Below are 12,930 nucleotides of genomic sequence, written 5' to 3' on the forward strand. Positions count from 1 at the left end.
GAAATAGCCCCCTTTTTAAACTGCTTGTTACAAGTCTCATGACAGTACTATAAATTGGAACAGCTTTAGCCTTATTCCAAGAATCTCTTTTCAAGAATAGGAAAAGCATGAAGATGGCTCAAGGCCATATTTTCTTCACCGGTTTTGCTTTTATTCATGGGTCAAGTCCAGCTTGCTTGGATAACAGTTTTGAGTTAGCATAATACATATGTGGTTGCCACTAAAACAGATGGCATGTGGTGGTCTTTGTTCTGCACTAAATAAAAGAATTGTGTTTGAAAGAAAAAACTTTTTTTTTTCTCATTGATCAAGAGCAGATTTCAGTCCTGTTTATCCTTAGGTTTTTACAAAAACCTACCTGCTCATTAAATAGCAGAGTCAACTGCCATCTCTTTTCTGGGAATTTAACCAGAAGTTATATTTTCTCTTCTTTTTGGCTAGCATATAGTTGCACTTTAGTTTATCTTTAAATTCTCCCATGATGTAAAATACCGTACAAAACAGCCAGGGCTGAAATGTGTGTGCTTTGATAACAGTTCATGTGTTAATGTTCTCTTTCAGGAGCATATATATGTATAAAGTTGGACAAGCAACAAGTAAGAAAAATATTTTAGATGCTAACTGTTCTTTTTGTTTGTCTTGTTAAAAACCAGATGCTTTAATAGTTTTGGAAGTTATTTAGAGAGCTATAGTAGGATAATGTCTTCTGCTGATAATTCCCTGCTGAGTGCACAGTTACCACTTTTTGGTAAGCTCCACAAAGGCTTTTTATAGTATCTTGCAGTGTCTTGAGCTACCTTTAAAACATTCTTGTCCTTTGAATGACCTTAGGTTGCAATACTGTGTAATAACTGTCTTGGGAACATTCTATAGCAACAGTGAGAGTAGACCTTCTGTGTGCTGGTTTGAGAAGAAAGACAGTAATTCCTATACATTTTTAGACTAAATCTTTTTTAGCTCTGAAAAGGTTTTGGGTGTAAGCTCCAGCTTTTATATCCACTGACTTCAGGATAATTCAGTCACCTTCAGTTTTTCAGGACAGTCAGGACCTGAGAGCCTGAGGCACTCTTCCCCTTCTGGGCTGTCAAATGTGGATTAATAGAAGCAAGTCTTGAAGAGTGTAAAAGCATCCACAAATGTGGAGAGAAGAGATGAGTGGTGCAAGAAGGAAGTGGTGCACTTGTTTTCTTGCTGATAACCTTTTAAATGTGATTTATTTAGCTATGTAGCTGTGCTGCTGTGAGTGAAGCATCCACCTCCTTTCAGTTTAGTAAACTTTAAGTATCTTCTGCTTTTGACTAAAACCGAGCTGTTGGGGTTATTACCTCTTTTTAAAGATAACTTTCATAAGCATGAGTAAGTGTTCTGCTGCCCCGGCAAGTGTGGATAAGGTTTGTTTTCGCTGTACAGTATGCTTTCTGCTTTTTTGACAATGCCCTTTTAAAGACAGAAGATGACACTGTGCTTACTTGAAATTCATGATTTATTACTGTATTCTTTACACTTTGGCAGATGAAATTCTTTCTCAAAGATATTTCAGTGTTAAGGTCCAGGTCATTAGTCATCTATTCTAGGTGCCTAAAGCAATGAAAACATAGTATGCCCTTCACAGACCCCAGTGGTTTTGGAAAATTCCATGGGTTTTTGTAATACTGGCATTACAGACCCAGTCTAGACATTCTCTCTTCATGGACAGACATGACACAACTGTTAGAGTCCACCATGGAGATTAGGATGGAAAACCACTACTTTGCATTGCTCCTTTGTTAATTGCATAGTTCTTAATGGATGTGTCTTAAACCTTGGGTGACAAGCTTTCTTGGTGTGGAACACCAGGGATGAAGAAAGGAAGATGGAAAGCAATTGAGTATATGGTAGACAGGGAGTAAGGAAGATCAACACAGAAAGAAACTTAATTCAGAATTAAGAAAAAAAAACAACAAACCATGATGTTAAAACACTAAGAATTAATGTCAAGGCATTACAATGAAAATGTAGACTAGAAAAATAGAGAGGGGAAAAGTGAAGAGAAAGGGACAGTAGTGTTGGCTGTGTAAAGGAACAGTGAAATATGATGGCAAAGGAAGGTGACAGTAGCTAAGGCTGGAGAGAGATTACTTTGTATGCCTCTCAGACCTGTTCAGTTGACAGATCTCTCAGAGATCTGGTGCCTGCAGCTTGTGCGCTTGCTGCATCTGTGGCCCTTCCACCAGCTCCTGAAAACTGCTGCTGAGAAGTTATCTTCAGCTGCAGCTCTAGAGAGGAGTGATGGAAATGATCCTGCTTTCTAACCATGTTATCTTATTTCCATCTGCCCGGTTTAAAATAAAAGGCTTTTGAAATGTTTTTAGGATTGCAGTTTTCCAGACACTCAACCACCTATTCTCAACCACTGTAATGTTTACAAAACAAAGCTTTTATTGCTTCCTCCCACGTATAAGAAGGAGTGATGGGACAGATTCATCCCTAGATGACAATGTTTTTTGATTCCAAAACAAACTTTCTAAAAAAATATTTTTAAAGTAAAAAGGACACTTTCTTCTCTGCAGTTTTTACTGTGTTTTAAAACCTTTTCTCAGATATTATATTAAAACCAACTTTGACATTTTGTTCTAGCAACCTCTCAAGTTGCAGGCCATAAAAAGTTTGAGCTACTTCTCTGTATAACAAAGTCAGGTTATTTATTTGCCTTTCTACTAAATATCGGACTCCTATGTTCTTTCTTAATTGCACCTTTTTTGCAATTGCTTTATCTTTTGAGGGAAAGCATATGGGGAGGGAAGGAGAGGGAGAGGGAGGGAGGGAGAGAGAGAGAGAACAGGTAAGACTTTTCTCTGTTTAAAAAGACAGACTGAACCTTGAAGGCAGGTGTTAGGTTGACAGTGTGGTAGTAGCTGGAGATTGGAGGCTGGTGCTTGCAGCAGGATGCTGCAGGGTTCTAACAAGGTTCTTGATAGTAAACCTTAAACTAAGTTTGCAGTCACTTGTCTTTACATAGATCAAAAAAATTATAATTTCTGCATAGCAGATTGCAGCATCTCAAACCTGAGTTTAGAGCCTTTCCACTAACAATAGGTCAACTACTAGTGTAGCACCTTTTGCTGTGCCTAGCCAGGATTACTGCTGCTTTTGGCTAGTTTTAGTTGCTCCTCATTGTTCCAGCTGAACATTTATGTGGATAATATCTACGTGACTGAAGTCATTCAGGCTCAAGATGAAGCTTTGATTCAAAGCCTTAAAGGCTAAGCTGCAATTACATGGTGTAGTCCACTAGATTAGAGTTGGCTGTCCCAGAACACTGTCAAATGCTTTACCTCTAAGCTTACCATTTTTGTGAAGCTTCTTTATTAAGCATGAAAGAAAGAAAGAGGAGCAAAAAAAAAAAAGACATGGAGGAGTGGGGTGGAGAAAGCTTTAGTTTTTTGCAGTAAAATATTCTTAAGAATAAAATTTAAGCTACTGGAACCAATGTTAAGAAAGCAAAGGCTTGAATGTAATAAGTCAATAGAAGTTCCCAGATCTTTGTTTATTTTAGATGAACATAGTATATGCTAGGTAAGGACTTGAATCATGTTTTCCCTTGTGTGTATATAAGAAATATGAGAACAGGACTGATTTGTAATAGAGACACAGAGAGGATTTATAGTATGATTCTGTGCTGTGGTTTGTGATGCTATGGAGTTTCTAGAGTTGTGCTTGCAGGAAACACAAGTTGCACTATTGCATCAAGTAGCATTAACATTCTTTAGTATTTCCTACCCAAAAGTACACTTATATGCCTCAGTGAATATAATCCTTTCATGCTTTTGCTTGTTGGAATTAATTGCATTCGTGGAAGTGTAAAACTGAAAATCTGGAATACAATACAAAACTGAGGGTTTTTGTAACATTCGGTGCCAACAATCTCAGGGGTTATTTGTGAGAACTTTAGTAAGGATTTACAGATATTTCTTTTCTGACAAGTATTATAATGCTATAACTTTGGAGTGGGTTTTATTGAGATTTTATTTTTACATTAATTTGGTGTCACAAATAAATTCCTGTTTTTTTAAACATTACCTATACTGAAGCTCCATAAGAGAATATTAGTAGTCCATTTAGTGGCACTGCAATTTGTTTTTGTTACAAAGATGCCTCAGGTGGCATAAGTCCCATAGGTCATGTAGCTATTTAAAGACATGGGAATTGGTCTCTTGCAGATAGAGTAGGTGTGGGTTTTGCTTATTTTAAAGCATGTTTGTGGTTACACATCAGAGTATGTTCTACTCTTTGATCTTAGTAGCAGGGCCTGATGGGAGTAGAGAAGCAATATATTGTGACCCTGAGATAAAAGTTGGCTTTTCAAAAACAAATGAATGGATATGTAATTTCCAAATAATATATAAGGTAAGGGGTTAACAATAGGTTTTGCTTTCTCTACTAATTTTGCTGGGCTTTGACATCTTGCAACTGATGTGCTACGTACCTAGCTGTGTATATGCTCATGTATAGGTGACATTTCATATGGAAGGTTTCAAAAGTCCAGAACAATTTACATGGGAGGTAATACTGTTGATACTGACTGAACAAAAAAATCTCATGTTAGTGTACCAGTTTGCTGGTGTTTTTTTCATTTTTAAAAGAAGTATGGAGCTCTGCAGTTTTGTTCATTCTTGACAGCTGGGTTAATGGAGGCTTGCACCTGTCTATCAATTGTAGTGTATCTGGGTGCACTGATAATGCCAGATTTTTATCCTTGTTGTTTTATTATACTACTTTCCCTGTCAATTCAAAGATTGAATTTGAACTGAAAGTACTTATTTGTCTGCTAGACATTACATTGAATAACCTACGATTCCAGACTTGCCTGGTTCAGAATTTGAGGCCAAAGTTTCATCAGATCTAGACTATAATTGCCTTTTTTTCATTAATGCTGTATATGTAATATTTTTGTTACCAATTAATATAGTCTATGATAATTTACGCTTTACAAATCCAGAATAATATCTGAATTTCAATGCTACACATTCCAGAAATTGCTTTCTTGTTGTCTTTGTTAACTGCTTAGTGAAGAAAATTGTATAGTGAAATGTATGTTTGTTAAAAACAATATAAATAGTTTTTATTTACTTGACTGTTCCCAGTTTTTATAGAAAGAAGCTTGAGAAATAATTAGGTGTATTTCAAAATGGGATGAGTTTTTGCCACATCACAAGATGATTCAGACATTATACTCAAAAGACTGACTCAGCAGATTTTGCTGATGGGGGAAGGGGGGGGAAGGGAGAGACTTCATGTAGGTGTGTGCATGAAGTTATTGAAGTATTGCGTGAAAGCAGTTTTACCTCAGAAAACAAATGTCTGAAAAGGTGATGTGCATTCTCTCCTACCTATGCCTCCCCACATACTTCTGGATCAGAAAGTCTGTGTTATTAAAGTGCCTTCCTTTTCAGGCCTTTTGGCAAACTACCTTATTACATTCTACATTTGAATACAGTAGCCATTGTAAGTGCATTGGTAGTTTTTCTGGACTCTTTTAATTACTATGTATGCAACATATGCTTTTCCTAAAGAGTGTATGAACCAAATCAGTACTTAATGAGGTTAACTATTTTTCCTGTATTTGAGTTGGTCTTGGATCTTGCCCTAAAATGCTGTGCAAAGACAACATGTTGCTTGCTTGATAACTTTAGTGCATCCAGAATCCAAAATAAACATGGCTGTAGTTTCTGGTCAGTGTAAGACACTGTGGTCAGTCTAATGTGACATCCCACAGTTTACCATGGTATGGACCAACATCTAGTATGAGCTAGATACTAGGAAGTGGGAGAAGGTTTTCCTGCCGAAGAAAATTATAGGTTATATCACTTAAGGGCCATGCCTTCTGTTTTGTAGTCTGTGGTCAGTGGCAAAACTTCACTTTCTTAGAACAACCTAGAAGGAAGGGAAAATGTAGGGCAAAGAAAGTTTTCTACAAAATTGATATATGTGTAATCATAAATATCTTAATATTTTTATTTGTGAGAAAGAAATGCATCATTATGTCTGTATTAAATAACTTGATAAGTAATTAAATACACAGGCCCAGTCTTGAGAATATTCATGTTCGTGCATTGGTAATTAATTGCAAACAACATAACTACTAGTGTGAGTGAAAACTGCTTGTGAAAGCAGTGAAATCTGCCTCCTAATCTGCGTGGTTTATCAATTTCAATACAATTGTATAGCATTGTAGAGAAAATGACAGCTTTCAAAAGCATTCAGTGGTCATTTAAGATTCCTTTCTTTTCCTTCCTGTCCCACAGGTACTCTGTGTCTGCATATTAACGACAATCCTAGGATGTATATTTGGCCTGAAGCCCAGCTGTTCAAAAGATGGTAACTAATATGCCTTTTATTTAGTAACATGTCTAAGCAATTCCTTTTTTTCCTTTTCAAAATATTTTACAAAAAGCAGGGATATTATCAGAATGTCACCCTTTCTTGCTGCAGGAAGAGGATTGGTTGCATTGCTTAAAATTATCTTAAGGTAAAAGGGAATGAAAATACTGGGAAACAAACCTCAGGTGTACTCAGTACTTGTGTATACTCACTTGAGAGGTAGATGGATCCTGGCACTCAATGTCTGGTCTGGCAGCCTCCATGTGCCCCAACTGTCACTGCGGTGATGTCACATGGCTGGCTTTTCTCATTTCACTATAAAAAAAACCCAAAACCTCAAAAAATTTCTATTTCATGTTGTCCTGGAACATTTGTTTTTCATCTTTTCCAGTCAGTTATGGGGGGGGAAAAAAGGTTGTTTTTTACTCGTAAGAATTGTAGTCTGAAAATGTTCCTTGTTGAATTCTTCAAGCTGTCTTCTGTCCTGAAAAATGTGGCTTTTTCAATGGTGAAATTTCTTCAGGTAGAAAGTTCCGAAATATATTTTTAAAGAAATCATGCTTCACTTTGGGAACAGCTATCTAGAATAATTTCAAAGCTAATCTGTGTAACAAACAGTCCTGCAATGACTTTTAACCAAAATTCAAATTATTAATTTCCAACAAGGATCTATTTAGGGTTTTTTCCTCATTTTCCTTAGGAGGCCTACTGGCTCATTATTACCTCTTTTTGCTAATATGACACACCTCAAGATTCTTGAGAAGAGGAGCCAAATGAAGGAAGAATTCACCTCATTCACTAATGATAGCACAAGATGAATCACAGAATGTTAGGAGTTGGAAGGGACCTTGAAAGATCATCCAGTCCATCCCCTCTGTCAGAGCAGGATCACCTAGACCAGGTCACACAGGAACGCGTCCAGGCGGGTTTTGAATGTCTCCAGAGAAGGAGACTCCACAACCTCTCTGGGCAGCCTGTTCCAGTGCTCTGTCACCCTTACAGTAAAAAAGTTTTCCCTTATGTTCACATGGAACTTCCTATGCTCCAGCTTGCACCCATTGCCCCTTGTCCTATCGTTTGACATCAGAGAGAAGAGCCTGGCTCCTTCCTCTTGACACTTGCCCTTTACAAATTTATAAACATGAATGAGGTTACCCCTCAGTCTCCTCTTTTCCAAGCTAAAGGAGATCCAGCTTCCTCAGCTGCTCCTCATAATGGAGATGTTCCAGACTGACCAGCTACTTAAATGTTAATGCTTCACATCGCCAGTTTCCCTTTTCCCCACCCCCTCTACCCAGGCAAACCCAGTGTAGTAGAAGAATGCTATGCCTTTTTTTATACATCAAAACTGAACAAAAATTAGGCCAGCGAGCAGTACATTCAAATTCATATCTCCTATGTCTGGTTTGGAACAACCGTTCATGTGTCTTGAGACAGTACCTTAACCATGGTACAATTGCAAACATAGCCAATGCACTCTAGATTCTAAATAGTGTTTAATTATTTATATATATACTGTAAGATGCAGGAATGAAGATCAGTGTTCTCTGTAAAAGAGTTTCACTGTTGAGAGCACCCTTATTGGAAACCTAGGTTCAGATTTCCTCTGATAGAGATCTTCCATATTCTGAGTGACTGTACTTGTATTTTTTGGTGATACAGAAGGGCAGGGACAGTCAGCTAGAATTGTAGCCTTTTGTTCCACTTGTTTCTGCCAATAATAAAACACCATGTTCCTGCTAAAACACAACAGAACCCTTTGTTCAGTATGATGAAAAAGTATTTTTGCTCAGTAAGAGAAAATATTTAGTTTGATCAAGACTTTCCTTTTCTGTTGGCTGTCACAGTTTTTGCAGCCATCCTGTAAGTTGTGGAATGATCATCTGTGTCACTTCACCTGCTGACTTTATTAATTTCTTTTGCATGTTGCCTGATTTGGGCTCAGCCACTGATATCTAACACTGTCCAATATTCCAGTGAAAACCTGTAAAGGTCGCTGCTTTGAAAGGACCTTTGGAAGCTGCCGTTGTGATAGAGATTGTGTCAAGCTTGGCAACTGCTGCTTAGATTACCAGGAAACGTGTATACAACCAGGTAAGGATGGCAACAAGCTGTGGGGGGTGTGTTCTCCTAGTCTGTGATGTGGGACAGCTCTATATGCGAGTATGGTTGTGATCAGATGGCTGTAACCCCTGACCTCTTTCAGTGGAGCTGCGAGTGCAAGAGATGGGCTGCTGAGCAGCAGGGTAGTTCTGATGCTGGTGGTCTCCCCTTCTTTGTGCTCTCTCCATTGAAACCACTGGTAGACTTGTAGTGGTGATGGTGGCACTGGGGTATCCTGTGGAAACGTCAAGGCTTTAGTGCAGCTGTTGTACACAAACAAAGCTTGTATTTCACCCAGCTGGACTATGTAGGAGCTGGCACAGCCAGTAGGCTGGCTTTCCCATAGCTCTTGTGGGGGAAGAGGCAGTGAGGGACTGTGCTTCTGTTCTCCCCTCCTTGGAAAGAGGAAGAACAACTGCAACTCCAGGTCTCAGCCAGCCTTTTGTTCTGTCTGGGGGTGAAAGAGCAGTGACCTGCATTGTCCCTAGCATCAGGGACAGCTCCCACATTCTCAGGAAAGCCAGAAATAGGGCACATTTTGCATATTGTATCTTTCTGTTGTTGCCTGCAAGAAGAAAGGGGAAGACAGAGCTGCTCTGTGAAAGCTGCTGTTCCTCCCTACCCAGCTACTTGGGCCTTGTGCCCTGTAATTCTCCAGCTCGAGTGTGAAGCAAGGGTCACGTGCTGGCCTCTGGGACGAGGCAGGATGACAGAACAGATTGCACTGGCAGAGAGTGATTGTGAAGTGAGAAACAGTTCTCATGATTTACCAGAAAGCAAAGGTCAGGTGGGCCAATGTGTGAAAAGTAGCACATAAGTTTTATGGGCAAAGATGTTAGTATGGGAAGTAACACTACTAAGGACAGAACTTGACTGTTTTCTCTAACTTGGTTTTGCCTTAATGCTTCATATGCAGCATTCTTTTCAGTTAACTATTTTTCTTCTCACTCTTCTTTATATTTATTTGCAGAACTTATCCATGTGGTCCCACCCTGAAATTAAAAACTCCAGTATTGACTTTTAATATGAAATTATTAAACTGAGCTCAGATCCCTGCTTCGACTGACTATTACTTAAAGGTCCTCTAAATTACATAAAGCTTATTGCTTATGGAACAGTTGAGTGGGATTTACTTTTCACTGCTTGGTGTTGTGGTTTTTGTTTTCTGCGGGTTTTTCTTGATAGTTTTTGTTTTGTTTCTTTGGTTTGTTGTTGTTTTTGTTGATTTTTTTTTTTTAAATAATTAGCTTTAACATGAGTGGAGAATCAAATTCTGATTTTCAGATAGTGTCACATAACTATAACCGTAACAGATTATTCTGTCTCTCACAAAGGTAAAGATCTATTGACATTACTGGAGCTACTGAAGTTCAGTATTCCTGACAGTGAGATTAACCTTCTGAGAATGCTTTTAGAGATTTCTAATGGCTAGTCATGTGTGAACATCATGTACTGACTGTCCTCTACTCAGACATTTAGATTTGGCTTCAATGTGTCTGTAAGATGTTCAGTTAAGTATTCACACAGCTGAAATTAATTCATGTTTATCCTCATTGACTGCAAAAGATCTACTTGTTTACAACTGAAAGTGCCAAAGCTTGCTTTATTATGCATGTGTGAGATACCTCAGGACTGTTTTTAGTGAGTACAGGTTTAAGATGGAACTTTACACTCAACTGATTATTAATATACTCACGATTATTAATACTAGTGTAAGTGCAGACTTACACTAGTATTAATAATTGTGCTGTTGCCTCTTGTCTGTTTTTTAGCCCATATATGGACCTGCAATAAATTCAGGTGTGGAGAGAAGAGACGACCAGAATATCATTGTTCCTGTTCAGATGACTGTGTAGAAAATAAAGATTGCTGTGTCAATTATAATGCTGTTTGTAAAGGTAAATATTCTTGACAAATTGCTACAGTCTCTTATATGTATCCATATTTGTATGGAAGGAGCAAGGACATAATATAATTCTAAAAGCATCCAGTAAAATGAAAACTTGCATTTTTCAGTAAGAATGCACTGTCTTAAAAATAAATTCCACTCATTTGTTTTAAGGAGAGGCAAGCTGGGTTGAAGAAGAGTGTGAGGACATTACTGAACCTCAGTGTCCAAAAGGGTGAGGATATTGTATATTTGCATAGCTCTGCTCTTTGCTTATGTTTCAGTTTTGAGATTATTTTCCATACTGTGCCTTCCTGGGGACCTGCTTGCCTTTCTTACCCACAGTAAGAGCAGCTGCCAGACAGAGGACACCTGTTCAGCCAGCATTTGGTAGCCCTTACTAACAACCTCTACTTGGGTTGCTCTATCCAAGCAGCACTCTTGCATCCCAACACTTGCTTGACTTGAACCCTGCTGTCTCTCACAGATGTATGTGCTTTGAGCAGCTCTGCCTTATGCCTCATTATTGTCCTACATATGTTCCAGTACCCACTGTCCCAAAATATTATGGAATCTACTCAGCAATCTCAGACTCCTAAGACTGCCTCTGCCCCTCTGTTGCTTCTAAAGACCCCTCTACGTCCTTGCCTATTCTAGCCCCAGAGCTGCAAAATGTGGGCAGATGACTGTCCCAGTTTCCCCAGCAGTGAGGCACTTGCAAGCTGTCTGAACTACTTTCTTTAGAAGGTATAAAACACCATGGTATCCTTGTATTTTCTGGCTCAGTTCTGTGTTGGGCCCACTCCTGCAAGTTATGTATACACTGTGAGGAATGACTCATGTAGTTTATGGCACCAGCACTTGGGTGCAAATAGTACAGCAAAGCTCCCAGCCAGGAAAAAGAGCCTGTATTTCTTGCAATGTTTTTGCTGTGGGATCTTCAAATTATGTTTAAAGCTACAGTTGATCGCAAACTATGATTGGATAAGTTATTATAAGTTATTAATAGGAGTGACAAACATTCTTGATTGAAAAATATTACACTGGAAAATAGTTTGTAAATACACTGTGGCGTTCAGTTATGTTCTTGTCTGAAAAGTGTCAAAAAAATCAAAACTATTTCCAGTTTGATTTTGAAATTGTCATGTGCTGGGGATGTTGCTAGTAAAGTAAAAACTCTTCAATTTTTTTTGTCATTACCTTTTTTGACTTAGCACAATTTAAATACCTTAACCTATATTTATTCATTGGAGTTATAATACTGTCAGACAAAATACATTTTCGTTTGGGATATTTTTGAACCAAACACGTACTTTTCATTCTGATTCAGAGGAGTGCTTCAGAACCTTCATCAAGGCACAAATTGGAGCTTCTCTTCAGCTTGGAGTCCAAGTCCCTGATAACAGCCAAACTGTTCTGGAAACTTCTCTCATTAACTCCTGTTCTGAGGTCAGGGGCCTGGACTCTGTGCTGGGGACTGACTCTAGGATGTCTGTTTCCCTAATGCAAGTTTAAGAAGTGTTACCCCCCCAAGGGGTAGATAAACAAGCAAGAGCCTTGTGCAGATCCACAGTCAAAGTTAATGGTGTAGGGCAACTCCTGCTGGTTGTTTTTATTTTCTTTTTGTTTATTTGGTGGGTTTTTTTTCCTGTTCAGCGAATGAAAGGGATGCATAGTTACTCTACTAAAATTGTCTTAATCCTGGCAAAACCAGAAATGTCGCAATGAAACCCAGCCCAGGAAAGGGTGATGTGTGGTCAAAGTTGAATCAAACAGTGTTGACCAAAGGCTCATCTCAGACTATTGGCACACAAGCCACTCCCAAAACTAACAACTCTGTAAACAATCAACTTTTTCTTATGGTAGGGTAGGTAGGAGTGCAGATGATTTCAGCTTAGTGCTCACTTTGAGGCCTCATGACGTGCATTCTGATTCTGTGCATACTAATATGGCATGTTTTGTAGGTTCAAATTGCTGGTTTTATTATCTTGATTTTAGTGGGGTTTGCTCTTGTGGTGCAGAATAGACAAAAGACAATACAGTGTTCAATGAGGTGCTTTATATGGGGAAATCCCACTGATTTCAATGAAACTGATCAAATGTTTAAATTTAAGTACACACCTAAGTCTTGCCAAGACTAGGTTCTGTTTTTTATTAGGATTAAAGTTGACAGGCTATCAGATATCAGGTGTGATCGGTTCCATCTGACTGTTCTAGGAGTGAAATACTATTCTGAGGATTCAAACCTACTTCAACAGTTTATCCTAGTGCTTAGCTAGATGGTTTTCCTGATGCCTTGGTATCTTTTGCTGTACTTTAAGCCTATTACTATCTGTTTTATCTTCATTGAGCTGGAAGAGTAGATGATTCTTTTCCTTTTTGCAGATCTCTCCTTTATATTTGAAGATTGCTCTTCTGCTTCCTGTTGAGGCTTTCTGTACATGTAGCAGAAAAGAAAGCTTTACTTCCTATGCTTTAAGGCAGTAGTGTGTGTGTGGGATAGGAAGTTGTGTGTTGTGTTTAGCTTTTCAAAGAGTCTTTCTTTACTTCCCCCCCCCCCCCCCTCTTTTTTTTCTACT

At 38.5% G+C, this 12,930-nt stretch overlaps 1 protein-coding gene across 1 annotated transcript in view; it reads left to right on the forward strand.

The window, feature by feature from the left end:
• Positions 1-6,170: 6,170 nt before the first annotated feature.
• LOC104542007 (ectonucleotide pyrophosphatase/phosphodiesterase family member 1-like) overlaps positions 6,171-12,930 on the forward strand; it is a gene marked incomplete at both ends in the record, with an annotated part of 24,317 nt that continues 17,557 nt past the window's right edge. Inside the window, 4 exon segments of the mRNA XM_010186181.1 lie at positions 6,171-6,357; positions 8,338-8,454; positions 10,236-10,361; positions 10,526-10,586. Coding sequence (XP_010184483.1) covers positions 6,171-6,357; positions 8,338-8,454; positions 10,236-10,361; positions 10,526-10,586 — 491 coding nt within the window.

The sequence above is a fragment of the Mesitornis unicolor genome, unplaced genomic scaffold (assembly GCF_000695765.1).
Source record: "Mesitornis unicolor isolate BGI_N332 unplaced genomic scaffold, ASM69576v1 scaffold46456, whole genome shotgun sequence".
NCBI classification, from domain to species: domain Eukaryota; kingdom Metazoa; phylum Chordata; class Aves; order Mesitornithiformes; family Mesitornithidae; genus Mesitornis; species Mesitornis unicolor.